Source organism: Myiozetetes cayanensis, unplaced genomic scaffold (genome assembly GCF_022539395.1).
Source record: "Myiozetetes cayanensis isolate MyiCay16 unplaced genomic scaffold, myiCay2020 scf12, whole genome shotgun sequence".
Classification (NCBI taxonomy): domain Eukaryota; kingdom Metazoa; phylum Chordata; class Aves; order Passeriformes; family Tyrannidae; genus Myiozetetes; species Myiozetetes cayanensis.
The window spans coordinates 12,716,129-12,743,214 of record NW_026086826.1 but is presented as its reverse complement, the minus strand read 5'-3'; the positions used below and the strand labels follow the sequence as shown (position 1 = coordinate 12,743,214).

Sequence of the window (27,086 nt, the reverse complement as noted above, 5' to 3'; positions counted from 1 at the left end):
CCTCCCAGACCCTGTGCTGGCAGGAGGGCTCACACCCAGTGTGCCACCAGCATGGCACACATCCCACCCCAGCCAAGAACCTGTTTTTTAATTTAGATTTATTTCTGTAGAGCACTAAACTAGGGAGTTGCACTGCTATAGCACACTATAATACTCCCTAGCATACACTCCAGGTACCCCAAGAACATCCCACGTGGCATTTTAAGGAAAACTTCTGGGTGCCATCATTTCTGCCAGGACCACTTTAAAGCAAACCTTCCCATGCCCTTCCCGCCACCCCCTCCACTCTCCAAAATGCCTCCACCAACTGCACTGACTTATTTTGCCAGGCTGCAGAAGATACTTACTGGATAAATTCCTTTTAATTGTTCCCTGGAAACAGAAACACAGAGGTAAGTGGGATGCACAGGGACATGGGCAAATGCCAATTGTCACCCCAGGAGCAAAACAGCCCAGCAGATGTGGCAGGAATTGTCTAAAGTGACATTTACTGTATATGGCTGAAATACAGAGAGCAACAACCCTGCCAGGAGGTTTCTGAGCCACAGGAAGCCATCACTGGCAGCTCTGCCTTTGAAGACATCCCAGCTGCCAGTGCTTTGTGGGGGTCATTTACACCCTCACCCCATTAAAAATGACTCAAATCCCAAATCCTCATGTTTGATGGCTGCAAATCAATCTAACAACGTATTTTAGTGATTTAAATCCTTGCTCTTGCCATGTCACACACACCTCCCCACACAAAATAATTTAGGTTAGAAAAGCCATGCAACATTGAGACCAACCATCTCCCAGCACTGCCAAGGGCACCACTGACCCATGTCCCCAAATGCCACATCCAAATGTCTTTTAAATCCCTTCAGGGGTGGGGACTCCAGCACTGGCCTTGGGAAGTTTGTTCCAAAGCCAAATCCCCCCCAGTCAGAGGACTTGGAGCTGTGCAGCAGAGAGGGGAGCAGGAGCCCCACCAGAGGGGGTCAGTGGAGACATCCCAGGACCACAAGCAGGATCTCCAGGGGATTGCAAGGATGCAGGTTGAGCCTTGGAGAACACCTATCACTGAGGGCCCCTTTGCATTATCAACAGGACACAATCCCCTTGATCCCACCATCACCTGGGGTCACACAGCCTGGTGGGTAATGGCACTGGCACCCAGTCCTCATTCCCACCAAGCACTGACTCAGTGCCCTGCAGCACTCCCATTCCCAGGGGAGGAGGAAGGAGAAAGGAGTGGGTCCTTACCGGGCTGCGCCGCTGCGGTCAGCGAGAAGGAAGAGAGAAGAGACACCTGGTCAGAGAGTGACAGGTCAGCACCCCAAGTCCCCCAGAGCCCATCATACCCCTCTGTCACTGCTGCACCTGGTGGGCTTCTCCTGCACACAGCCCCCACCACTGGAGCACAACACCTTGTGGGTCACCCGGTCACCCAGAGGTAACCCAAACCCTGGAAACTGGGTGAGTTTTCCATTTTGGGCTTGGAACAGTTGGCAGCTCAGTCCTCTTGGGGAAACCAACTCCTCTGCTCACAGGAACCACAGAGGGAATGGATCACAGATGGGTTTTCTGCCTTCTTATACCTTTGGATGTGCCACAATCCACAGATAAAACAGTGCCTTTACACATCTTGTCCAAACACCTTTCACCCAAACTACACCCCAGACTGGACACTGAAAGTAAAGACAGCTTAGCTCTATTTTTAAATGCTCTATTTTTAAATGCTCTAAGTCAACAGTAAAGAAAATTAAATATCATTCTAGAAGGGCAGGATTTGTTATTTGCATTTTCCATTTCAGCTCTAGAGACATGCAGAACAGGGACTGTGTGACGAGACAACACAAGGCTGCGTTAAAATATTAGAGAGATAAAAATTGTGTTTCTTACCGGACTTTTCCTCTAAAAGAATGCAGAAAGAGGAAAATATAAAAAAAGAATGAGAACATAAGATATTTTCTCAAAAGGGTACCAGGGAAATTAAAGATCTGTATTATGACCAAAGCATCAGGTTAAAGACACAGCAAAGCAGAGGGTTGCGAGTGCACCAGCCAGGTTGTCACCCATCCAGCTGGGAGACTGGAGGGAAGGAGAGTATATGGAAATATAAAATTTTTGTCTGAGCCATCTTATAAAAGCAATTCACCTGTTTTATTATTATTTAAATAATAAATTATTTATTATATAACTAGTTATAGGCAACAGCCATTCCCAGCCTGCTTCATTGCTTGGAAGGGTCTGCGAGGGAGAAAAGTCAAAGGGGCAGAAAAGGTGGGTTTAAGTGCTTAAATTTAAGGCTGTTACTCATCATCTTAACCCAGTCATTGTTTTTCCTACAAAGTCCCTGTTCCTGGGGCTGAGTTTTCATGGAGCCAAGAGCAAAGCCAGCAGGAGCAGAGGTGCAGGTGGGAGGTCTGCAGCATCTGGGCTGTGCTGGTGGGGCACATGGCACAAGCAGGTTATGCCACCACCACCTGTGATCTTCTGCACCAGAAATGGACCTTGAGCTGTTGGGCTTCAGACAGAGAAAGCAGCTGACACCAGTTTACACCAGCATCTCTAGTTCTTTCCTTGTTTCTAAGTTTTAAGGCACAAGAACTCACACCCCAAAGGAGTGGGGAGGACAGTGACTATGGACACAGGTTGCCCAGAGAAGCTGTGGCTGCCCCATCCCTGGAAGTGACCAAGGCCAGATTGGATGGGTCTTGGAGCAACCTGGGATAGTGGGAGGTGTCCCTGCCCATGCCAGGGGGCTGGTATGAAATGAGTTTTAAGGTCCCTTTCAACCCAACCAGTCTGGAATTTCATGGTCTACCACCCCACTGCTCTCTTCCAGAGAGATGCGGTGCCAGAGCAGGGCTGTGCAGTTAGTTTTGGAGAGAAGACAAGCCCAGGACAAGGAGCTGGCAGCCGAATATGGAAGTCCTGTGGATGCAAAACTCCTTCAGCCAGCTCCTGCCTGGGGCACTGGTGCTTTCCTGGGCAGTGAGGGCAGTGCCGTGTGCCAGGATCCTGCCAGGATCCGGAGAGTGGGAGCGCCCGGCAGCAACACCGCTCACTCCCCATCTGCACACCTTGGCTCCCTACACCGGATTTTGGATCCCCACATGGGTGAACAGCGTGGATCCTTCTGTCCAGCCTGGCACAGGGCTTCTCCCTGAGCATGTCTGCAGTGCTTTAAAGTGAAGAACCTGCTCCAGCCCCACGCTGAGCTCTGCCAGGGACAGGGATTATCCTAAGGAGCAACACAATGTCCTAACCCAGCTCCCAAAGCCTTCAGACCACATCACATAGGCATCCTCCTCCCCAGGGGCTAAACCCTTCCTAAATTATGGCAAACCTCCCAACCTCAGCAGGAAAAACACCATGGAAAAGAGGAGACAGAAATCCTATTTAGCAAAATTCACATTCTGTGGGAATTAGGTTTTCCTGGAGAGAGTGAAGTGCAGAAGAGCTGCTGATAACAACAGCCTAATCCTCATATATCAGTGCAGAACTATTCAAGTATTTAATCAATGAGAATTAAAACCACCAAGAGTCTTTGGGCTGCCAGGAGTTGAGTGTGACCACCCAATTTTTTCTTAATAAATCTTTAAATCCCAGAATGGTTTGGGTTGGGAGAGACCTTAAAACTCATCTTGTTCCCACCCCACTGCCACAGGCAGGGACACTTTCCCAACCTGCAGCATCCCTGCAAGGGATGCAGAAATCAAAGCAAGAAACAGACTGGGTCCCTTAAATAAATTCTTAGAGCCTTTGTTATCCAATTTTTAAAACATTGCACTTTTTCCCCTCTCCTCCCAAAAATAATGTTGTCACCTACATTATATACATACACATGTGCAACAAAATGCTGGGGTCATCACTCTGCAAACCCAAAATTTGCTTGGTTTCACAATAAATTATTCCTATATTTAGTATAATTATCTTGCAATCATTATTTGCTTATTTGGCAAATAATTGCCAGTCTCAAACTCTCCCGTTTTGCTGCATTTGCTACTTTATTATTATTATTTTAATTGTTGGGTTTGGGGCTGTTTTTCCTTTTTTTTGTGCTTCTCAAAGCATCCAACTGCAATTTCTAGCCCTCGAACGCAAACAGACAGAAAAGGAAGAAGAAATAAAATACACTGATTTTCCTTCATCTTTGCTTCGGGTTTGAGATTCATTCACACTTCAGATACAGGTTATTTATAAATCATGGGAAGCTTTGTCTGGAAAGACACTAAAGCCCACACTAAAAGCCACTGAAAGACCAAAACCCAATCTTTTCATGGCTGAACAGATTGGGGTGAGATATCAGAAATCTTAACAAACCTTCAGAAAAGCAGAGAGTGATGGTATTTATACCAGGAGGGACTAAGGAGAAATAACCTCTCCTTCCAGGAAGCTGGATTCACACCCAGGGTGAGAAATCTCCCTCTAACATTAAATGGCAGCTTGAAACCCCCCCTAGATACTTTTCTTGTCCTGAGAATCAGGACAAGACCCTTCTGTTTTATCTTCTGAATGAGGATTACATTGAAAAAAAAAAAAAAAAAGAGGAAAAAGGGAAAAAAAGGAATAACATATCCTGATCTCAGTTGTCCACCCTAAACCTCCCCTGACTCAGCTTCAGTCATTCCCTTGGGTTTATGATTTATATGTAACACTTCATTTATAGTTTATATTAACTTATATATATCAACCCAAGTATAGTATCAACCCAAACCACGATATGAAGCCACAATAGTGTGATGGGAATATATATAGTTCGTGTTCATTTATAGTTTATATGCAGCACTTTTAGGCATTTCCAAAGGCATTAGTAAGACTACAGTACAATCTCATTTTTCCTTTCCTCCTCCATAATTCATCTGAGAAATTTTTGTAACAGACCTCATCAACTACTTGCTAACTCAACTCCCAGATCAAGGCCTGAGACCTCACCAAAAAGCTGCATTTTAACATCCTGTTTTGTGTTTCAGGAGGGGAAAAAAAAAATAACATTAAACTGGTTGGAATCCCAAACTCTTCTGCCTTAGTGGCTGCAGCTTAAGCAGTCAGAAAAATTCCTACAAAAGTGCCCTCTCAACAGGGCAGAGAAGAGGCTCCACCCCAATGTTTCACAAAGCATCAGCATGGAAAGCAGAGTTCCCCACGTGCTTGGGGAACACCACTGCTCTTGGAATTGCAGGAGAGAGGGAAGCACACAGGACTCACCACAGGGGATGGAGAAAGTGCAATGTTGCCTATGGAGGCCTTCAGCTCATCCACGGTGGCCGCGCTCCTCAGGACGTCCTTGGCCTGCAGGGGCTTGATCTTGATGTTGAACTTCTTGTGCGCCTCCTCTTCCTCCTCGGATTCACTTGAGGAGTAGAAGTGCTTTCCTTTGGTAGGTAGAGCACAGTTAAAGAAAGTTTCCTTCTGCTGCCTGGGCACTCCAAGGCTGAAGCCTCCCTGGAGAGCAGGAGTCAGGTGTTCCCCAAATGCTTATCCCAAACACCCAAGGGCAGGAGTGAATCCTCCTGCTGTGCCCGTCACTGCCGTGATCTTTCACTGGTTCATCCACGTGTGGGCAGAGGACATGGGAGTGGTGTTCACAAGGATAATTCCAGTCCTGGTTTAGCCCAGCAGGGGTTTGTATCCACGTCTGGATTTCACAGAATTGTTCAGGTTGGAAAACCCCTCTAAGATCACCAAGTCCAACCATTCCCAGCACTGTCAAGGCCATCGCTAACCCACATCCCCAAGTGCCACATCCACACAGCTTTTAAATCCCCCAGGGATGGGGACTCCACCACTGCCCTGGGCAGCTGTGCCAGGGCTGGACAGCCCTTTCCAGGAAAAAATTTTCCCAATATCCAACCTGAACCTTCTCGGGCACAACTTGAGGCCATTTCCTTTTGTCCTGTCCCTTGTTCCCTGGGAGCAGAACTCTACCCCACCTGGTTCCATCTTCCTGTCAGGGATTTGCAGAGAGCAAGAAGGTCCCCCCACCCTGAGCCTCCTTTTCTCCAGGCTAATGTTGGACATGGTGGTCTCCATGGGGCATCCCACGTTCCTCACACCTCCTCATTCCACACTAGTGAAGCAAAGGCAATTAAAATCACCTTCTGCTCTAATGTCTCAGGTAATTCCCTCTGGAACTTAGTTTTAGCTGTGGAATGATAGCTCAAAATGAAAATAAAAATGAGGAAATAAATTATGATAAATAATAAAAATGAGATAAAGATAGCCAGTGGCCTGCCTGTGAACCCCAGCTCATCTTACAGTTTGTAACCCAAGAGACAAAGCCGACAACCAAGGATATAGCCTGGTTCCTCAGGTCGAATGCTGTATCCCTCCTCATCAAGCTCAGGTGAATTCTGGGTAGGAATATAGAATTAGGAATGTTATTTCTGTTCCTGGAAAGCTGGAGTAGCTCTTTCCTCCTGTGGGAAGTGATGTCCAGCAAAGCTCAAGCCCCTGGGGCTACACAGAGCAAAGGCAACCTGTGCTGTGGCACAGCCTTCAAATTTCACAATTAATTTTGCAGTGCTCAATTTTTACAGGAAAGTATTTTTAATTCTTGGTTGTAAACCAAGGTTTTCTTTGGATAAAGTACAGCATCCTGTTGGCCAGGACAGAGCTCTCCAGAGCCACCTTATTTCTGGGCAGTTTTATTGACCTGCAGATATGAAATGGAAATCTGGGCACAGATGACACCCAGACATCACCCAAAAAGCCCAAAATCAGTTTGTGGGAACAGCCTTGGCCCCCCAGGGTCTTCTGTGTAGGTACTGGATGAGGGGAATGTCTGTGGGACACTTACATATCTGTCCCAGTCAATCTCCGCGTAAAATCCATTCGGGGCTCCATTTGTCTTCTTCTGCAACACATTGGAAAAGAAAATTGCCATGTTTTAAATGAAAGAAGATGTCATATCTTGTAGTTGTGCCTTGGCATGGCTGGGACGTCACTGTGGAACTTCCACACATGCACAGCAGTGAGATACAACAGCATTCCCTGTTTCTGGAAGGTCTCCCATACCAGAGAGATGAAAGAGTGTTTTTGGAACATTCATTAGATGAAAGTACAACATTTTTTAAGGAAAAGCACCAAATGGCATCATTTCTCCATGTGCTGGAATGTTCCAGCCCATGGGGAGAGCTGGTGGCAGCGGGAGCTCCTGATGTCTGTCAAGCAAGAGGTAATACCACAATTTATTAGGAGACAAACACCTCCCCCACGAAGGATTCAGATTCTGTTACCCAGCATGCCAGGATTCATGGCCCCAGCCCACAGTGATGCCAGGATGGAGTGGTGAGAGGTGTCTGGGATGATGTCTTTAGTGCATGTCATGACACGCCAACAAACACAGAGGTTATTGCTGCTTTGGATCAAGGGAATCGGTTTGGAAGGAGGCTTTGGGCACCCATCACCTGGGGAACTCTTTGCTGGTCTGCTCTGGGCACCCAAACCCCACCCAAAGCTCCCTCTGACCACCACAGCCAGTGAGTAACAAGGCCAGTGGGGACTCACCTTAGGCTGGGCTCAATTTTGGACCCTGAAGTTGGATAATCCAGTTCCTTTGAGCTGCCAGAGGGAGCATCCTCACCCCAGCACCGTGCCAAGGGTGTGACACAATGCACTGGCCTGGGGCTGGACCCTCACCCTCCATACCTTACCCATCAGACCTCCAGATGCTGCCCAAGGGTGGAACAGCTTCCTGAAAGGCTCAAGGATGAAAAAACATCCTCTGGATGCCGTTCCATGGCACTCCTGCTTTTCCCCCATCCATTTCCATTTCACCCCATTTCTATCAACCCACATACATCCTGGCTGAACCTAGAGAGTGTTTTCCTATATTCTGGATTTCAAACCAAGAAGGACTCGCTGTTTTTAAGGACCCTTTGGTAGCTGTGAACCGAGCTCTGTTTTCCTTACCGAGTTATTTCCTCCTTCCCGCACACTCTCAGGTTTGCTATTGCAAGATGGATCATTGGGATGAGGGCTGGGCTGCTGCAAGTGATGGGGGGTGGCAGAAAAAGGGTTAAAGTCTCTGCTCCTTGGTTGCTGGTTTTTTAAATACACAAAAATAAGCTACAAGGAACTAGCAAACACTGATTTATGAGGAAAGGAGGGCTCAGCTGTGGCTCCATCAGGATTAAGCACAGTTTTCACTGGGGGCTCTATTCAGCAGTTGGAGGATTTGCCTCTTGGCTACTCCAGGGGCTGCAAACATTATGGGAAGAACATGTTTTAGGAGGAAAAATTATGTTTAGTGTCTTCATCTCCAATTCTCCTGCTTCAAATACATTCAGTAGCTTCATTATACCCCCAGAAAATTGCATTTCTGCATCCTTCAGCTTGCTGGAGCACTGGAGACCCTTCCTTGCACCCCCTGCAAACAACAAGCCACCCAGAAAACAAGAGTAGGAGCCCCATGGAGAGGGCACCTGAGCTCACCTGAGGTCCCTGCACCCACATCTGGCAAGGAAAAGCTGCCCATGGCATTTCTGTGGCAAAGGAAACAGCTCTGGGCTGTTCTCTGCACATTCACAGAGTCATCAAGGTTGGAAAGGCCCTCCAAGACTGAGTCCAATCTGTGTCTGATCTCTACCTTGTCACCCAGCCCAGAGCACTGTCCAGTCCTTCCTTGGACACCTTCAGGGATGGGCACTCCACCACCTTCCTGGGCAGCCCCTTCCAATGTCTGACCACCCTTTCCAGGAAGAAATTCCTCCTGATGTCCAAACTGAACCTCCCCTGGCACAGCTGAACCTGAACCTCTTAATGTTATTTATCCATTTACCACTGCTGAATAGAGCCCTGGTTAAAGTGTTGCCTGAGTGGCTGGCTTTTTTAATCTCTATTTCTGAACAAGTTTACAGACACAGAGCAAACCTGAAGCCAAGGATTTGGGGTCAGATGGAGAAAAAAAATAATTTCGTGGAAGAAGCAGCTTGCTACCTTAATTTTTGTATGGCTTTAAAAAGATACCCCAGCACTGCTGTCCCTGATGAGCCTCCCAAGGGGCTTATTTTTACTTTAAGGTGAAATTTTAACATAATATGCTCAAGAAATAAAGCCCAGCACAGTCCCAGTCTCAACACAACATACTTATTGATATCAAATGGCTAAAGGAGACAGGGTCCATTTACTACCCAGACCTAGTAGGGGCATTTCTGCCTAACACAAGAAATAAAAGCAGCAATAGTTAAAAAAACCTCAAGCATCTCCTTGTTTTCAGGTTAATATAGAAAATAAAAATAGATATTGGAAACAGCTGCTCTGGCAATTTCCCCTTAACTCCTCACACAGCAAATCTGACCAAAGCCAATTAGCAGGAGTGGAAACAAGGATGAAGAGCCGAGGGTTTTAACAGGACACCTGGTCCCTCTGCCCCTGGAGCTCCTCAGGTCTCCCTGTATTGTTATTTTCTTCACATTAATTTTGCGGGAAACCTGGAATAGGTCATTGTTTCAAAGAGATTCTTATTGAAATTTGTTTTCTATATTAAACAGAAATGAGGAGACTGTTCACAAAATGCTGATGGTGGTAGGTGGGAGAAGTGACACTTTAGGGGCCACAATAGGAGTGGGACTGGGATCTGGGCAATACTTACAATGCCATCCCTGTCTGGTGACCCCCTGCAAAGAACAGAAAGAAACAGAGCTGTGTTAGTGCCCAAACCACACCAATGCTTAATTAACTTCTGGAAATGGTTTTCTTAATGAATCCACAGCAGCTACAGTTGTAATTATGAAATTATCAGCAAACTTGCATTAACTGTCCCACATGCTCCTTGTGAAACCCACTCAATGGTCTCAGAGCCATTGTGCTCTCATTATCAGATGACAAATTTTATGTTTATTAATGATAAAGTGCTCCTGTTGGTGGTCTGTCCTGGCTGAGGAGCTGGGCGGGCTCCTTGCACCCATCCCACGGCCACATCCCTACTCCAGCTCTACATCCTTGTGCAGAAGACAGAAACCATTTCCAGAGTAATTCTGAGATTTTTCTTCTGCCAGAAGGACAGTCACTTTCTCTTTGGAATGGATTTGAAAACTGATGAGGCTCCTCAGGGATCCTAATCCCCAAGTGATTATGGGATTTGGGCTCGGTCACGGCAGCTCTGCAGCCACATTTCAACACTGCCCAGGGATGCCAAGCTATTTAGTGAAGACAAATGTTTATGGAATCCAGACGGGCTCCTCCACCTCCCACGCGCTCCTGAGTTTTATGCATTGCCAGGGATTTGCCACCAATTCATGTCTGACTCAGGGCATCATGGTAACCCTGCCGGGAGCTGTTTGTTTTAACAGGGAATAACACCTTTCCTTGGACTTCTCCAGCCCATACGTGTCTTTGTTCCATCTCTCCTATCTCCTGCCTAATCTCTTTGCACAAATATCTCTGAAACTCTTTGTAAGAAGAAAAAGAATCTCTTCTGCTTCTGCGTTTCCTCCCCACGTAGGGGGTGTCCTCTGCTCGTATCCTGGCTGGAATTGCTGTGGAGGTTGTAACTGCTCGTCAGGTGGAGGGGAAGAGGTGGAAGGTCCTTCTACCATGGTGTTGCAGCTCCAGCACATCCCACACCTCCTCAGGACCAGGCAGCACCTCCAGAGCCCACCCACCACAGTGCCCACCACCAGGACCTGGGGCTGTGGTGGCCTGGCCACGGCAGAGGGTGACAGGGGCCTGTCAGGGCCCACCACTCTCCCAGTGCCCCTCCCAGCCCCAGCGGGGGACTTGGAGAGCGCTCGGAGCCGTCCGGGGCTGTGACCGCGCCGCGACCCCGCACCGTGCTAATCACTGCTGTGCTAATTGCAGTGTCCTCCACAGCAGCCTCGCTGCGAACTCGTTCCCACCCCCAGCACCCCGGGATTCCTTATCTCCCGTCCCACCGGCTCCCACAGCCACTCAGAAGGGCAGGATGGAGCAGGCATGGAAAGTGCAGCGCTGGGTGAGGCAGGAGGGAGACCTGGCTCTCTCGCATTCTGTTTCTCCTTCTCGTGGAAAATCAAAGCAGGCTGATTCCTGCCCATCCTTCTGATAAATTATAGGTGAACCCATACATGACTGGAGCTCTTGGCTGTCCCACTGATTGCCGGGCTGATGGATGGATGTCACCATTCCTGGTGATGAGCCACTCTGCCAGCCAGAGAACATCTCAGTGCTGCACAGCCCTACTTTAGGATGTGCTCCATGTCCACCTATTCTCAGGCCCCTTCTTTGCAACAGACAAAGCCCTGCACCAGGCTCACCATGGCCCCAGGTGCATGGCCAGGCCTTGCAGATGTCCTTGCACAGGAAACCTCCAAACCCACAGCCACCAAAACATAAAATAGCTCAGGAAAAACAAATCCAAATGAAAAAAGAAAAATAAATCTTGGAGTTTCTGTTGTGCCAGACATTAAGCACCTGCATGATGCTGCAGATGCAGGAATGGGGCTCCCTGCTGCCTTTCCCCTGCTCTGTTCCCAGTCTAGGGATGGCACAGGCTCCTTTGTCACACTGCTTTGGCACATCTACCCCAAAGCCACAGCAGTGGTTGGAATCACTGAGGTTTGAAAAGCCCTCTCAGACCATGGAGTCCAACCATCCCCAGAACTGCCAAGGGCAACTCATGTCCCCAGGTGCCACATCCACACGGCTTTTAAATCCCTCCAAGGGTGGGGACTCCACCACTGCCCTGGGCAGCCTGTTCTAATACCTGACAGCTCTTTCCATGAAGAAATTTCCTGTAATATCCAACTTAAGCCTCTCCTGGTCTGAGATAATGCTATTTCCTCTCATCCTGTCCCTTGTTCCCTGGGATCAGAGCCTGATCCCCACTTGCCTTCACCCTCCTGTCAGGGAGTTGCAGAGAACCTGAAGGTCCCCCTTGAGCCTCCTTTTCTCCAGGCTGAGCCCCCCCAGCTCCCTCAGCTGCTCCTGGTGCTCCAGACCCTTCCCCAGAACAATCCCTGGACTGGTATCAGCACCCCACCAGCAGCTCTGCACCGCCACACAGCATCCCCTGCCAGATGTGGGAAGATCCCCCCACCACATGTTTCCCTGGAAAGCAAAATCATCTCTCACAGCAAAGGTAAAAGATCTTGTGCTCCACCAGCCCCCTGCTCCCCATTGTCCCGAGCCTGCCCCAACCACACAGCCCCTCCCCACCACTGCCTCACTGCCTGCACAAGCATCTCTTTAAGTTGAATTGGCACCTATAAAGAGCTCAGCAGACAAGGCAAATCAGTAGTTTGGGCAGAGATTAATCTGCTGAAACTCTCAGAGGAGTAGTTTTCCTCTGATCACCACTCACTGCCACCGTAAATCGCACACACGCAGAGAACCTGCTTGATCATCTCTGCAGCGACACTGAGGAAACCCCTGATTTGTTGGCCACTGGAGGTAGAAGGGGAAGCAGCTTCAATGTAGTTGTTATTAAAGACTTGATCTAATAAATGCTTGTGATGGCCCAGCTTCCTGCCTGTCCTGGTGTAGTGGCATCAGCTGCTCCCTGGCATCATTATACATTAATATGGTTTGTATCTCAGGGACTCACGTGGAATCGGTGTCCTTTTCTTTCTTCCGTATACCAAAGGCCTTCCTGGTACGTTTTTTCAATCCTGTGGGCACAAGGAACACAAATAAAAATGCAATATTAATATAAAACTTCAAGTAAATCCCCTAAAAGGTTCCTTATTCCCTTGCTGGCTGTAATCCATAAATAAGGTTAAGGAAGGAAAGAGCCAAACCCCAGAAGCTGCCAGCAGGAATTTGCAGGTTGTGTGTACATTTGCTTATGCCATTTATTTGTTCACTTAACACTTATTAACTTGATCTCAGCTTGTGGGACTGTATTTCACAGTTAATATTTCCAAGCTTTCTGTCTTAATCACACCCTCATGCTGCGTGTGGGCTCTAATGCATGAAGGGGAAACCCCTCTTTGGTGTTAAAAATCCATTTAAACCATGAGGCTGGTTATCTTCTGTGCTGATTCTTGATCTGCACAGTGCTTAAAATGATGTCTGGTACCAGTAATGCTGGAGCCAGATGGGAAGTGGGAGGTCCTGGAAGCCCCAGAGCCCATCAGGGCATCAGCCACCACCACAACACTTGGAAGCCAGATGGAGGAGAGTGGGTTTCTCCAAGTTCTCCCTCTTTTTGCAGAATCCCAGACTGGTTTGGGCTGGAAAGGATCTTAGAGTTTATCTCATTCCTGGGCAGGGACACCTTCCACTAGTCCAGGTTGCTCATACACCCCCAGCCTATGTGGTCCATATGTCCCAGCTGCCAAGGGCAACACAAGCAGCTGGACCCCACAGACTCATCCTGCACCCTCATGGGTAGTTTTGGTGTTACTACATCCATGTCTTTCAGCTTTCCTGCTTCCTTCAGGACCCAAATGGGTCATTAATAACAGAGGAACATTCCTACTGATCTCCCCCCTAGAATAACTTCATCCTCCAAACTTAAATTAGAACAGGAGAGGCCAAAACCCCCAGAAATGAGTTGTTTAGTCTTCTCTAAAGCAGCACCCAGTGTGGCTAAATTTTGTAACACAGCCTTCTGCTCAGTTATATAATAGGCCCACCATCTGCTTGAAGCGGTTATGATTGAGGGAAAGAGGGATATTCAGGAAAGGGAGAACAAAAATGACATTTTCTTTGGAGATGGCTGTTGGGAGCCAGTGGAAGCAGGTCCCCCATCAAACCCCACCTTCACCTCAGGGCAAGGCACTGACTGCCCTGATGGTGACACCAGAAAGGTCTTCAGGCCAGTGGGGGATGACCAAGTGATTTCCCAGGATTTTCCCAGAATTTCAGTGGCTGCAACTCAGAGGAGCTTGTGTCTCCCCTGACATGGTGAGACGCCCCATCCAATGGTGCAGGGGCTGAGCTGAGGGTTGTGCACAGAAAGGCCCTGCACACCCCGGGCCTCAAGTCTCCTTTCAGCTGTTTTGAGTAGCTGAAGGATGATAAAACCTGTCCTGGCAAGAGCAATCCTTTTAAAAATAATAATAAGATCTTGTCCATGGAGGGAATGTTCCATGGAGACACTATGGATTCATGGGAACCTCACTAGACAAGAGAGATCCACTGCTGGAAGAGAAAAGGTGATGATAAGTAGGATAGACAGAAGAGAAGAGTCAGTGAAGCAGCAGAAGGGCTGAAAGCATGGAAGAAAGCATGAAAGAAAACAGAGTATATCCATGTGGGGTACAATTCATATTTCATTTACTATTATCTTTTTTATCTTGGTGTAACCAAGCAGTGGTGTCTGAGAAACAGAAATTACTATTTCAAAATACGTAAAGCTCCACAGTGTTTTCTTGAGAATTACCAACATCTTATTTTCTACACCAAAGACTTCATATCTTTAGAAGAAAAATAACCCTGTTCTCCCAAACCCAGTCCCTTGTCCTCCATCCCCACACAGTGGGAGCAGCTGCTGCCTCTGGCCCCCCAAATATTGAGGGGGGGTCCCTGGAGAAGGAGTTACTTGCTCAGGAGGATGGAACTCATAAGCAACACATCTCTCAAGAGGAAAGACAGAGTATTAATGTTCTTCTGGGAAAACTAAAGAAAAAAATGCTTGAAATTAGTTCTACTTCATCTGCACACAGACAGAAATATTATCCATGGCCATGGCAGAGACTCAAGACCAAAGTACCTGGGGAGGGGGAAAGAAGGGAGGGAGAAGAATAGGGTAGGGGAAGAAGAAAGTCACTATTAGGTTTGGTTTTCCTTTGGTTTGGTTATGGGGAGGGTTTTCAGAGCTGGATTTGAACAACCTGCTTTCCCCACCACACACAAACCTGCAGCTCCTACCAAATCCCTTTGCTGAGTCCAGAGATGTGCTGTTCCATAGCCAAGGGACTCAGGTTTAGACCCTCCCCTCTGCTCAGCAAGGCAGAACCAAAGGCAAGACAAAACTACTGAAAACCTCTGAGCCAAATCCAGAGGAACAGTTGAACGGTAAATTAAGTTTTCAGAAGTGAGAGTATAACCACATCAAGCCCCAAGTAAATACCCAAACAGCCCTGTCTCAAATGCTCTCTAACTCAGCCTGGAAAACTCCCCTGCTTTGACACAGCAGCAGCCTGAATCTACCACCAAGGACATATTTGACATGAAAATGGGCATTTTGGTCCATTGCAAACCTAGAGATCCTCAACAACTTCATCCTCTGTAGCAGAAAAGCCACACTGCTTCAGTCCATGTTATTTTTGGTTTTGTCCACTTTATCTGCAATTATTATATGTATTCATAACATATAAAATGCTTTACCTATACCAAGCTCTGCATTAAAGCTCAGTGCCAGCCTTTCAGTGGCCTCAATAATGCAGTGAAAAACAGAGCCCTCTGCACACTGCCTTGATAAAGTCATGAATATTTCAACCACCTTCATTTACAAGTCTAATTACAGACCTTATTCTGGAGAAGAGACCGAGGGACACCGGCAAGTGGCAGGTGAGCAGTGATGGCACCACCCCTGTGGCAGCCAAAGGGCTCATCCTGCACCAGCCTAGCGGACCACGGAAAGGGTTGTAGCCCAAATCCTTCGGGAGACAGGCTCTGCTGCTGCTCGCTGTGCCTGTTGTGGTGCCACCAGGCTCCAGCAATAAATCCATCACCTTGAAAATTGGGATTGTTCAGCCTGGAGAAGAAAAAGCTCCAGGGAGACCTTAGAGCCCCTTCCAGTGCCTAAAGTGGCTCCAGGAGAGCTGGAGAGGGACTTTGGACAAGGGCCGGCAGGGACAAGGGGAATGCCTTTGGACAAGGGGGAATGGCTTCCACTGCTGGGGGCAGGGTCAGATGGGATATTGGGAAGGAATCCTTGGCTGTGAGGGTGGTGAGGCCCTGGCACAGGTTGCCCAGAGCAGCTGTGGTTGCCCCATCCCTGGGAGTGTCCAAGGCCAGGTTGGATGGGGCTTGGAGCAACCTGGGATAGTGGAAGGTGTCCCTGCCCATGGCAGGTGGAACTGGATGAGTTTTGAGGTCCCTTCCAATGCAAACCATATGATGATTCTGTGATTACAGTCCTCCACATGCTCATAACAAAGAGTGAAGGAAAAAGGGTGGTGGTCTCACTACAGTTCTGTCACTCGCTGCCAGAGCAGAACGTTGTTGGCATCTTGCTGTGGTTCTCAGGAAAAAAAAATACTTGAAAACAAAAATAAGCAACAACAGTTGTGGGGTTGATCGTTTGTTTTGTTTGTTTTTGTGGGGTTTTTGTTTGTTTGTTGTTGTCATCGGTTTTTGTTTGTTCGTTTTGTTTGTTTGTTTTTAAATATATACTGAAAATTTTGGTTCTTATCAGAAATTTCAGTTGAAAGACACTGGAGGACCAGCAGTGTTTGAGACTCTAAAACAAAATCACAAATAAGCCTGAATGAAATAAAACATCCTAAGTTACTGCTCTGGGATTGTTTTCTCCTACAGTAGTACTGTTTGGGCCTGGGTCAAAGCCCCAGGAGGTTGAGCCTTGTAAATAACAGAATTTTAAGATGTGGTAAATGTCACCCACCACTGGGGAGCCCAGCTATGGTGGTCTTGGTCACATCAAGGAGATCCAAAGTTTTGTAGGAAGGTCAAGCCCCACCATCAAGCACGGTCATGCTGAGGAGGAAGAGAGTTGGCACCACACTCAATCTTGGTCCTGCTCAGCCTGGGTTGTCCCCTGGGCTGGCACATGGCTCATGGGAGAGGGACCAGGGCAGCCAGAAAGCTGGAGTAGATGGAGATGGGCACCTGCAGGAGTTTACCTACCCAGCATAGCTCCAAAACCACATCTAGAACAGCTGTGTTTGGGTCCAAATATCTACCCAGGAATGGAAATGTGGTGGTGAGGGATCTCCACTCCAAAGGACAGAGGTGACACAAGATCCCATGGCTGACTCAAAAATACAGTCACATTTCCAGTGTGACAGTAATTAAGTCTCTGATCAGGTTGTGGCAAACTCTACCTAAGGAAGTTTTGAATTAACATCCAACAGCTTTCTAAAAACAAATACCTTATTCCAGCTATAAGATGAGAAGTGATTAGAGGAAGTCCTGTGGCCACTTCTGGGTTTGTGGCTGCTGCCATGTGTCCAGCATCCATCTCCACATACCCACTAGGGTTTGGGCTCCCAGGACCTGCACATCTTGCCTCTTCCCCTGGGTCTGCACCTCCTTCCCTTGGCAAACTACCCAAATACCCATTGCAGTAGTTGGGGCCAGGAGTTCAAAATGCCAGAGGCCTGGAGTCAAAACCCGCTCTTTGCACACCCTCAGCGTGGTGAGGGAGAACACACTGGCTGATTTGGAATCACAGAACCATTTAGGTTGGAAAACCCCTCCAAGACAAAGTGCAACCGTTCCCCAGCAGTGCCAAGGCCACCACTAACCCCTGTCCCCAAGCACCACATCCACATGGCTGTTAAATCCCTCCAGGCATGGGGACTCCAACACTGCCCTGGGCAGCTGTTCCAATACTTGACAACCCTTTTAGTGAAGAAATTTTTCCTAATACCCAACCTGAACCTTCCTGGCATTTCAATACACCCAGATAAAAACCAAAAAAACAACTGTGCCTGGGCATTAGTCCAACCCCTGCACTTTGCTGGCACAACTCAGTTCAAATACCTCAAGTGCCTGGAGCTCAGGAACAAGACCCCAGCCCCTAAGTGCAGCCCTAGGATATGGGAATACACCCCAAACCATGGGAATGTATTTATGTTCCAGATATAAATGGAATAAATGGCACAGAGCAAGGCCCAAACCCAAAGCAAAGCTTGGGGACTGGGCCAGCAGCTAAAGGTTGTCCTTAAAAATCAAGGGCAGCATCAGCAGGATGCATCCCCATAGACAGGGCATCAATTCATCCTCCTGAAATGGGGCTGAGCATCCCAGGACTGTTTAACGTGAGAAGGATGCAAATTGGTGCTCACAGGTTACTCACCAACCTGAGTGAAGCAGCTGCAGGAATTTCTCACCGCCTACTTTCCCCAAAGATTAGATTTTTAATATCAGCTCTGACATCCCGAGTGTGCAGCAACTGAGGGCCACGGGACAAACATCTCCTCCAATATTATCAGGGAATTAAAGCTGGAGACAGTTGTGGCTTTCATTCCCGGCTGGCACAGACACAGGAACGCCAGATGCGCCTCCAAAGGTTGTTGTGCTATTTAAGAAGTTGCTCAGGACAGGCTCTCCCTCCCAAATGACACTAGGATTTCTATTTTTAGGGGGTTTTGGTGTATAAAGAAAGGGAGGTGACAGTGCTCCTTCCAGGGGCAGGAGGGCACTGGGTTCACATAGCACACCCAGGGGAAACCCACATATATTAATATATATTTATACGTATAATGTATTTTAAAATAGAGTTAAATATAAATACCCCATGTTGGTATTCCCCCACAAGAAAAAAAATCCTCACTGTAAACCTCTCCTTTTCTTCACAAGGCTTTGCCATTCCATCTGCTCCTCAGCCAACAACCTGTCCTATCTCACAGCCCAGTTGTAAAAGGCATCTCCTTAAAATCCATCACCTTCACACACCCCCAGACTCCCAGCAACAACATTCTGACAATACTTATGGAAAACCCACCAATTTTGGTGTTGAACAGTTTATGCAGAACATAAGGACTTACTAAACCCACCTAAACCCTTGCCTGGGTGTGACACTAAAACAATTGTCCAGCCACCCCACTGCAGGGACATCTGTGACCCTCCAACTCCCACTCCCAGTTTCCCAGGAGGAAAACAGGAGACCTGGGCTGTCAGGGTGGCTTTTGTCACCTGTGTGATGCAGGAGCCACTTCCTTGGGGACAAGGTACAACTCTGGGCAAGCTGCCAGGGAAAAGCATCACTTGCCCTCAGTTTGCTTGTCCAAACCAAGATTTGCAATATTCACATTTGCACATGATGAGCATTTACACCCAAAATGAAGCCTGACAAGACACTTCTCTCCAGATCCCTTAACTGTCCTGTTCCTCCCACGATCTGCCAAATGAGCACCTTGATTTTAAAGCAGTGATTAACTGTGGAACTAAAAATAGGAGCAGGAGACATGACCCAAAGAAAGGTTTAATTTCCAGGCAGGGCTTGAAAAAACCCTGACAGAGCTTCTTCCACCTATCTGTGTCCCTGCAGAGGAGCTCATGGTCCCCAGGTGTAAGAAGCCAGGTAAACATGAAGCAGAAATGACCTTACTAATGATTGCTTATGCAGTATAAATCATCATCTTATTAATAAACTTAAGCAGCCTCCTTAAGTACTCAAAGTCAGGTTGGATGGGGCTTGGAGCATCCTGGACTAGTGGAAAGTGGAACAAGATAAGCTTTAAGGTCCCTTCCAACCCAAACTGTTCTAGGATCATTGATTAGCTCTAATAACAAGGTGTACCTTCAATGATTTCTACAATTCCAGCTTTAGAAAACAAATATATTTGTGGGGCTGCATGAAATCCTTGAGGCACCTCAAGCAGGTGACAAGGGAGGATGTGAAACTCCATTCTTCTCATCCCAACCCATCCCAAACCTCCCTGCAAGATTATTTCCAGGTATTCTACATGTGATATTAATCTCTAGCTGATGTTTAAAATTCCCTGCAATACATGGGTGGAGAATTTTAAGAGATTATTTTTTCCCCCCAGTACATCACTAAAGAAACCCCTCAAAAGACACACAGAAAGAGTCATAGCTTAAACACCAAGAAATATATAGTGCTAAAGTAAGGAGTGCTTTTCCAAGGCTGGGATGGGCAAGGAATGGCTCCCAGATAACACAGGAGGATTTTTTCAGCACTGGTATCTCACTGCTTTCAAACATTATCATCATTATCAGCACTAATTCAGTGTAAACAGGGACGTGGGAGGGAATTTCCCCTTCCCACCCCTGCAGCAAAGCCCACTGGCGCCAGGGGAGGGGATGGGGATTTATAGGACAGGGTAGGAATTCCATGCCTGCTCCTGAAGGACAGCCCCAAAATCTCTGGCTCCCAGGAAAGCACACATCCAAAAATAAAAAGCCACTTAAACTAAAACAGAGATTAAAAATAAATCATTCTGTGAGGCTGCAAGTGCAAAAAACCAGCAGCTGTAATTACTGCCGGCCTTGATCCTCTTCCATTCACACAGACAAAGCAAAAGAACCTTCGGAAGCCCCCAGAAACATCAGCCTGCAAGTGAATTTTGGTTAAAAACAAAGAGCTGATGATACTCAATAGCTGGCAAGGCAAACAGGGCCCCACTTTGTGCTCCTGTACTGCACGTGAGCAACTCACTCCTCTAATAAACCACCTGCACAGCATCCAGAGCTTGCCTTTTTCCTACCAAACACGTAAAAATTTAAATATACTGAATGAAATTAAAACAAACAAAAAATCCCAACCAAATAAACAACAAAACAAAAAAACCCCACACAACCCACCCCTCCCTCCCCCAGTAAAATAAGTGGCTAGCAGGGAAAATATGGGAGTGTTACCAGACATGAGATTTGCTGGCAGTTCAGGCAGGGAGATGGCCAGCATCACACCCCCATTGCTTCCCAAAGGCAGATGGATCCTTAGTGACAGGTCTTGGGCATCCAAACAGTTCCAGGTCACTGGTTTGGGGAGGAGCTCTGGCTTCCCCTGCTTTCCACTTTTTCCTTCACATTGCTCCTCTCCCATCCCAGTGGTGGGTCAGGGTCCACTAACCATGTTTTTCCACCTTTAACAAAATACCCTGGAATGGAGGTGACTAAACACCTGATTTAATCTGGGGGTTTTTTTTTTTTTTTTCTACAGTGTCTTTAAAATTTGAGTAAGGCCAATGAATCATGCAGAAAGTTTCTGCCTTGGCAGAGAAACCCGAATTACTCTGTTTGGGCAGCCATTCGAGATGCCCAAGGGCACATTTTAAACTGGGGCTCACTCCAAGGAGGAGTTTTGCAGACCTGCATCACATGAAGCAGTTGAGTTTTCCCATATTTTCTATCCTTTCTTCTCAAAATGAATGCCTGTTGGCATTTTGCTTCCACCCCTCCATTCCACTGAGCATTTTCAGGTGCAAAGGAAACCCCAGGTTTTGCCACCTTGTCCATGTTTTGGGGTAAACCCTCAACACCATCACGTTGGCACCATCTGGGTTTTAACTGGCAAGTACCACCAGCCCCAATCCAACACATTTTCCAAATTCCCAGGGTTTTGGTGGGGCCTTTGTGAATTTTGAGCTACAGCCATTGCTCCCTCTTCTCCCTTAGTGGGAAGAGACACACTGCCAGTAGACTAGAGCTGGAAAACCCAAACCAGCTCAGTAGGAAGGTTTGAATGCCTGAAAAAAAGGAATTATTTAGGTTTCTTTTCCCCCAAGTAGAGATTTATGAATAAATTCAAACTGTGTTGATGGGGATGCCCTTCTGGTCCAGCCCTATCCCAGACTGCACGAGACATCTCTGGAAGCACCACAGCACAGTGTGGGAGCACATCACCATCCCCTGAGCAGCTCTGCAGACACACTGACCTCATCTCCTGCTTTTGAACCCTCAAAACCAAGAGCTACAGAGCTCCTTCCCATTCCTGTTCCAAGCTTTTTACTTCCCAAGCCCCCACTTCCACATACCTCATCCTTGGGAGCTCAACTCCCCCCGGATCACATCTCAAAAACCCCTTCAAACACATCCCAAAAGGCTTCATGCACATTTTTGAACCTGAGAAGTGGTGGGATGTCCTCATCCCTCTGCCCACTTTGGGCTACAAGGGGAGCTGAGCCACTGGCTTAGACTCAGCATCACCCTGTGAATGACAGAAGGGTTAAACAATCTTCTCCTGCATTTATGAAAAACTACTTTCCTCACCACTGTCAGGCCTGTCAGTTCAGCAGATTGTTCCAGCAGATCCCCCTTCCATCTCAGAGGGCACAGATGCCCAACCACAACACAGCCCTGACTTGCTTTGCAAGTTGAAGTTCAGTCATGGGTTTCTGCTCAAAAAACATGTTGAAAAAATACAGTTCCTAATTTAGTGATATGGGCTCCATGTATTTTCCAGGGTGGTTTTGCCATCCATGCCTGAATTTATGTTCATAGCCGGCAGAAGGTTTGAGACATTCTCAAAACTCAAGTTTTTCCACCAGGTCATTTCCTTGCTGAGTCCCACAGGCAACACTGAGCACATTCAAATACACCATTTACTGAAACAAGACCACCTAAAATATAATAAAGTCAATTTTCTTGCCTAATCAAGAAAAAGACTTTTTAGCATGCCATTAGATGCACTATCCCAGGTTCCTCTAAGCCCTATCCAACCTGGTCTTGGACACTTGCAGGGATGGGACATCCTGAGTGACCAAACTTCCCAGAAACAGGTGCAAAAACCTTGAAGAAGAGAGTTATGAAGAAATTCCCACTCTGAGAAGACTTCTCCCCAGCAAACATCTGGTTTGGGGTCTGGAGAAACACAGGGACTGTCTCCAGAATACCCTTGGTTGCTCCCACTTGCCATGTCACTTGCCTGACCTCTCCACACATTGTGGAGCTTCTGGCTCCAGTGACATGGTGCAGCAGTGATTTCAAAACTTAATTAAGCTGTGTAAAATGCCTTCATTACACTGGAGAAGCAACAGAGGGATTAAAAAAGGAGACAAACTTGTTCTTGTGCTCGGCTGTTCACCTCGATGACACACCCAGCGCATTTCCTAGGACTGGAGAGGTGTTTTACAATCAAAGGGAACATCTAAACAGCTCTCACATCTACAGCTACACAGGCAGGGACCTCTCCAGCACATGATGGGGTTTAATCCCCATCCCCCAAACCTTATTTCCACCTGTTTGAGTGAGGTCAAGCACAGGAAGTCCATCCCCAACACGGATGGTGGGCAACAGCAACACTCATTCACCCCTCGTGCCATGGAGGGAGAGGACCATCCTCTTTTGGTGGTTCAGACACCACATGGCACTGCTTTGATCTCCTCCCAGCGAGGACTGGGTTCTTAAAACAGCATCCATAGTTATTTTAGCTATCATTGTGATTTTTAATCATAAAGTGAAAAATATGCACTTTCCCCCCATCTACCAAGAGAATGAAGAAATATTCCATATAAATGAGTATAATGTCCATATCCAGTACAAATTGCTCATTCTGCCCCACTCCCAATGAGCCAAATCATTTTCTTTTCAAAGAAGATCCAAACCCATCAGCTGAGCCAGGTTCATCCTGCTGGCCACAGGTGATGCTGGGTGGCCTCGTGCCCTGCACTTCCAGCACAGTGTCCAACATTTTGGCCAGGCAAGTTATTTAAATAATTCATTTATTATAATAAAGCCCCTTTAAGATGTTTACTGTAGGGAACTCTCAGCATTTTGTATGGGTTTAGAAGTTTCAGATCAAATTAAACTGAGCATGTTAAAACCATTCTTACATTAAAATAAATCACCTCTGCAAGTGCCAGTGGTTCAATAGGAGCTTGGATAGAAGTTCCGCTCTTCTACAAATACAACCAGCTTCCAATTCTTAAAAGCAGTAATCATTTCTTCTAATTTTCTCATTTCCGTTCTAGGTTCCCGTATGCATCAAGTAGTTGAGGTACAACATCTTGAGCAGTTTAATAAGTCACTTTTTATGACTAGTATTGGGTTTTTTCCAATTTTTTTTTTAAGTGCAAGACTGGTTCATGAAAGGTGATTCCACCTCTGCCAGAGCACAGCAAGCTGGATGCCCCAGCCCTGGATGGCACCTCCACTATGGGACTGGGCACCCCCTGCCAGCCCCCACCTGCCTCGGCCACGGTGGCCAAAGCTCCTGCACAGCAGCACATTGTGGGCATTCCATAAGCAAGGCAAAAATCCTCAAGGAATAAAGTAAAACTACAAGAAAACCAAATCCCAACACAAAACACCCAAATCCCAAAAGAACCTAAAAAGACCAACAGACTTCCCCCAACCAGCCTCAGAATTAATCAAATAACCCAAACCAAGGCCAACTTCAGTTTATCTACGTTAATTCCTCCATAAATACAGGAATTTTTGAGAGAAGCCACTTTGTTAAATGACACATTCTCTACAATTCCCTGCTCTTGCCCAGGCTGTGCCTGGTTCCCAACGTGCTGTGTCCGTCAGCACGGCAGGATGAGTTTGATGTCATGGGCTAAAATTAAAATCTCCTTTGCTAATTGGTATTAAGGAAGACACTGAAGGCACTTCCTCATATCAAAGGACAACCAAACTAATTTTAAGACAAAAAAAAACCCAGGGAGAAGCCATTCCTATGTCCACACATGGCCATGACTACACCTGAATTCCCGAGATTAGGCAAATATTTTAAACCAATACAAGAAATCCTGGTTTCATGAAGCCTGACACCTTTCCAGGTTAATTCGGGCAGGGCAGCAGGTCCCTGATTTCCAGGGACACACCAAGAGGCAGTCCAATTTCTGCCTGTCATCTCAGGAAGGCCGAGAGCTGCCGGGTTCATGTGCCGGCAGTGCCGCAAGCCCGGGGTTGGATGTGGCTCCGCCGAGACAGGCCCTGCTGCTGCCACCAACGGGCCATAAAACCAAAAAATATAGATATTCTGATCTCCTTGGCCCTGAATATCTATTCTGCTAAAAAAAATATGCAATTAAAGTAATCCCTTCCTGCATCTTACTCCAGAAGGCATTAAAAAAATAAATTATATATATAAAAAAAAAAGCTTTACATACAGCCGAGACAGACGGCACAGGATAAAATTCCTGTAATGCCCAGAGGCTTTTCCCACACAGGATCAGACACAGTCTCCCAATGCTTCCTGAAGCATCTTGTGCCTGGAGCCCAGATTTCCTTCACATTTCCTTTTTTATTCCAATAAACCTCAACCCAACACCCACTCCCCTTCCCCAGAGCCTGCATCTCCAAAGCAGTGCCACGACACAGCAAAAATCACTTTAACTTCCAATTTCCTTGTTTCCTACTGAAATGATACTCCTCCATCCAGCTGAAAACACCAAACCCCATCACGATGCAGAGCCCAGTCTGAAATCAGCCAAATTCATCCTCTGTGCATCATGTCAGGCTGAGAACCAGGGTTTCCAGGCAGAGGATAAAATAATCCTTACAGGATCCCCAATTCTGACCAACCCACCCTGGTCTGGGCTCTGGAGGAACCGGCAGGTCCGTGGATAACCGGGTGTTTGCACACCCTGAGCTGCCTACACAGGGCTGGGGATGGAATTGCAAATAATCTGATGGGCTTGATATTATATCACCATCCACCAGCTCCCAGGCAGCAGGCAGAGAGATCCGACTGGGATGGGATTAGGGGGAGGGGAGGATTTAATTTATATTATTATTATTTTATTTAGGAAAGAGAAAGGCTCCCCATGCGTGGGTACAGTGCATCCTCCACCGTGGCTTTGCAAACTCCAGCCATCCCGAAAGACACGCTCAGCTCATCACCTACCTTCCATCATGGTGGCAGAATTGCATTCCTCAATTTCCAAGGAGCCTGAAAAAATACAGGAGAATACGATCCCGGTTACCAGCCACTCAGCGTCAGCCCTTCGCTAACCAAACGCCTCCGACGCCGGGCTCGGTTCGCTGCCGGAATATCACGGAGGATAAAGCAGGAATGCTGGCGCTAAGGGCAGGCCATGGATGCTGCTGTGCCTGTATCACCTCCAGGATCGCATCACGGAGGATGCTGAGAGAAAGGGAGGACGAGCCGGGCTCGGCTCCGGCGCAGCCGATGCCTCCCGCCCCGCACCTCCTCACATGCGCGCTCGCTCCCGACACACCCCCCGGGAACACACCAACCTATTTCCCATATTTTTCCCCCCCACTTTCACCAAAAGCATAACCCCTCTCCTACCTCGTGACGCACTTCCCCTCCCTTAATCCTATTGCAGCGGCCAGGGGAACCAGATTAATGACCGGGCGCTGTCAGATTAGGAGCGTGCGGGGAGCCCGGCTGGGAATAGGGGGAGAATAAACCAATCCCGGCTGGATAAGGCAGCGGAGCTCGCTCCGGCACAAGGGCTGTGAGCGCGAGTGCTGGGCCCTCCTCGCCTCTCCCGCAGCCATTCAAGGGAGAAATCCATCGGCTGACGTCACATCGCCAGCAATTAGCCCCGAAAGGATGATGCGGGAAGAAATTTCTCCTCGACTGCCTTCCAACAGCGCCCGGGAATTAATTTCGCATGAAAAGAAGCCGAAGCATCTCCGGAGCAGGGAACAAAAGAGGCTGGGGAGGGAGGGGGGACTGCAAGAGCCGAGCCACGCTCTGCGTGGGGACCCCCCGTGTCCCCTCACCAGCTGGTGCCCGAAGAGATGCCACCCAGCACCACCCTGTCCCCCCGTTTCTCTGCCAGCCACAGCATCCAGCCTCCCCGAGCCTGTGCCAGCCCCGACGGAGGGTGCGATCCTCACCACCTTCAAAACAGTTCTCCGAGCTGCTGCAGGAGCAGGGGGAGCTCGGCTGGAGGCACAGGCAGTGCCAGCGTAGGAGTTATTGGGACACTACCGGGATTATCCAAGGAAATGTGAGATAAAATTGTTTCTGGCAGAATTGGCTTTAACCAGCTCCAGGAGTCCAGGGGTTTTGTTGGTCTTTTTGGTTTTGTAAGGGGTTTTTTTGTGGTTTGTTTGGTTTGGGTTTTTTTTGGTTTTTTTGGTTTTTTTTTTTTCCTCTGGCAGGAAAGATGCTGTAAGGCTCACTCTTGTCCTGAAGCAGTTCCCACGCGTGGCTGCAGGAGCAGAAGGTGCATCTTTGGCATTCGCATCCGAAACAGCACCCACTGCTGCAAGGGAAAGCCCCATCCCCGGCAGGGGACACCCAGGATCTGTCCCCGAGGGCACCACCGCATTCCAGCGCCCAGCAAACATCGGTATTAGGACCACCAGCACCGACCTGCCTGATGGAGGAGCTGCCTCCCCCTCTCTGCTCCCCGCCGGGCACAACAGCGGTGTTTTAGGGACAACCAGCCCGTTTCAGCGCACACAAATGTGGCTTTTCAACGTGACCTTGTATCAGTAATGGAAACTTCACTTCTACCTCTCACCCCGCATCAGCATCTTTAGGATCATTCCAGTTAGCTACACGTGTTTCCCAGGACTTCACTCACAAGCAGGGACAACAACATCCACATCATTTTGCCCATTAAGAAAAAAAAAAAATCAGTTTTTTCCATTAAACA

The 27,086-nt window shown here is 47.7% G+C and overlaps 1 protein-coding gene across 1 annotated transcript in view; it reads right to left on the bottom strand.

Annotated features, from left to right (window-relative positions):
* SGIP1 (SH3GL interacting endocytic adaptor 1) overlaps nucleotides 1-25,667 on the bottom strand; it is a 55,213-nt gene extending 29,546 nt beyond the window's left edge. The window contains 9 exon segments of the mRNA XM_050307464.1: nucleotides 348-372; nucleotides 1,243-1,254; nucleotides 1,882-1,893; nucleotides 5,194-5,369; nucleotides 6,284-6,338; nucleotides 6,785-6,841; nucleotides 9,581-9,605; nucleotides 12,512-12,575; nucleotides 25,355-25,667. Coding sequence (XP_050163421.1) covers nucleotides 348-372; nucleotides 1,243-1,254; nucleotides 1,882-1,893; nucleotides 5,194-5,369; nucleotides 6,284-6,338; nucleotides 6,785-6,841; nucleotides 9,581-9,605; nucleotides 12,512-12,575; nucleotides 25,355-25,364 — 436 coding nt within the window. The 5' untranslated portion in view covers nucleotides 25,365-25,667.
* Nucleotides 25,668-27,086: the final 1,419 nt, after the last annotated feature.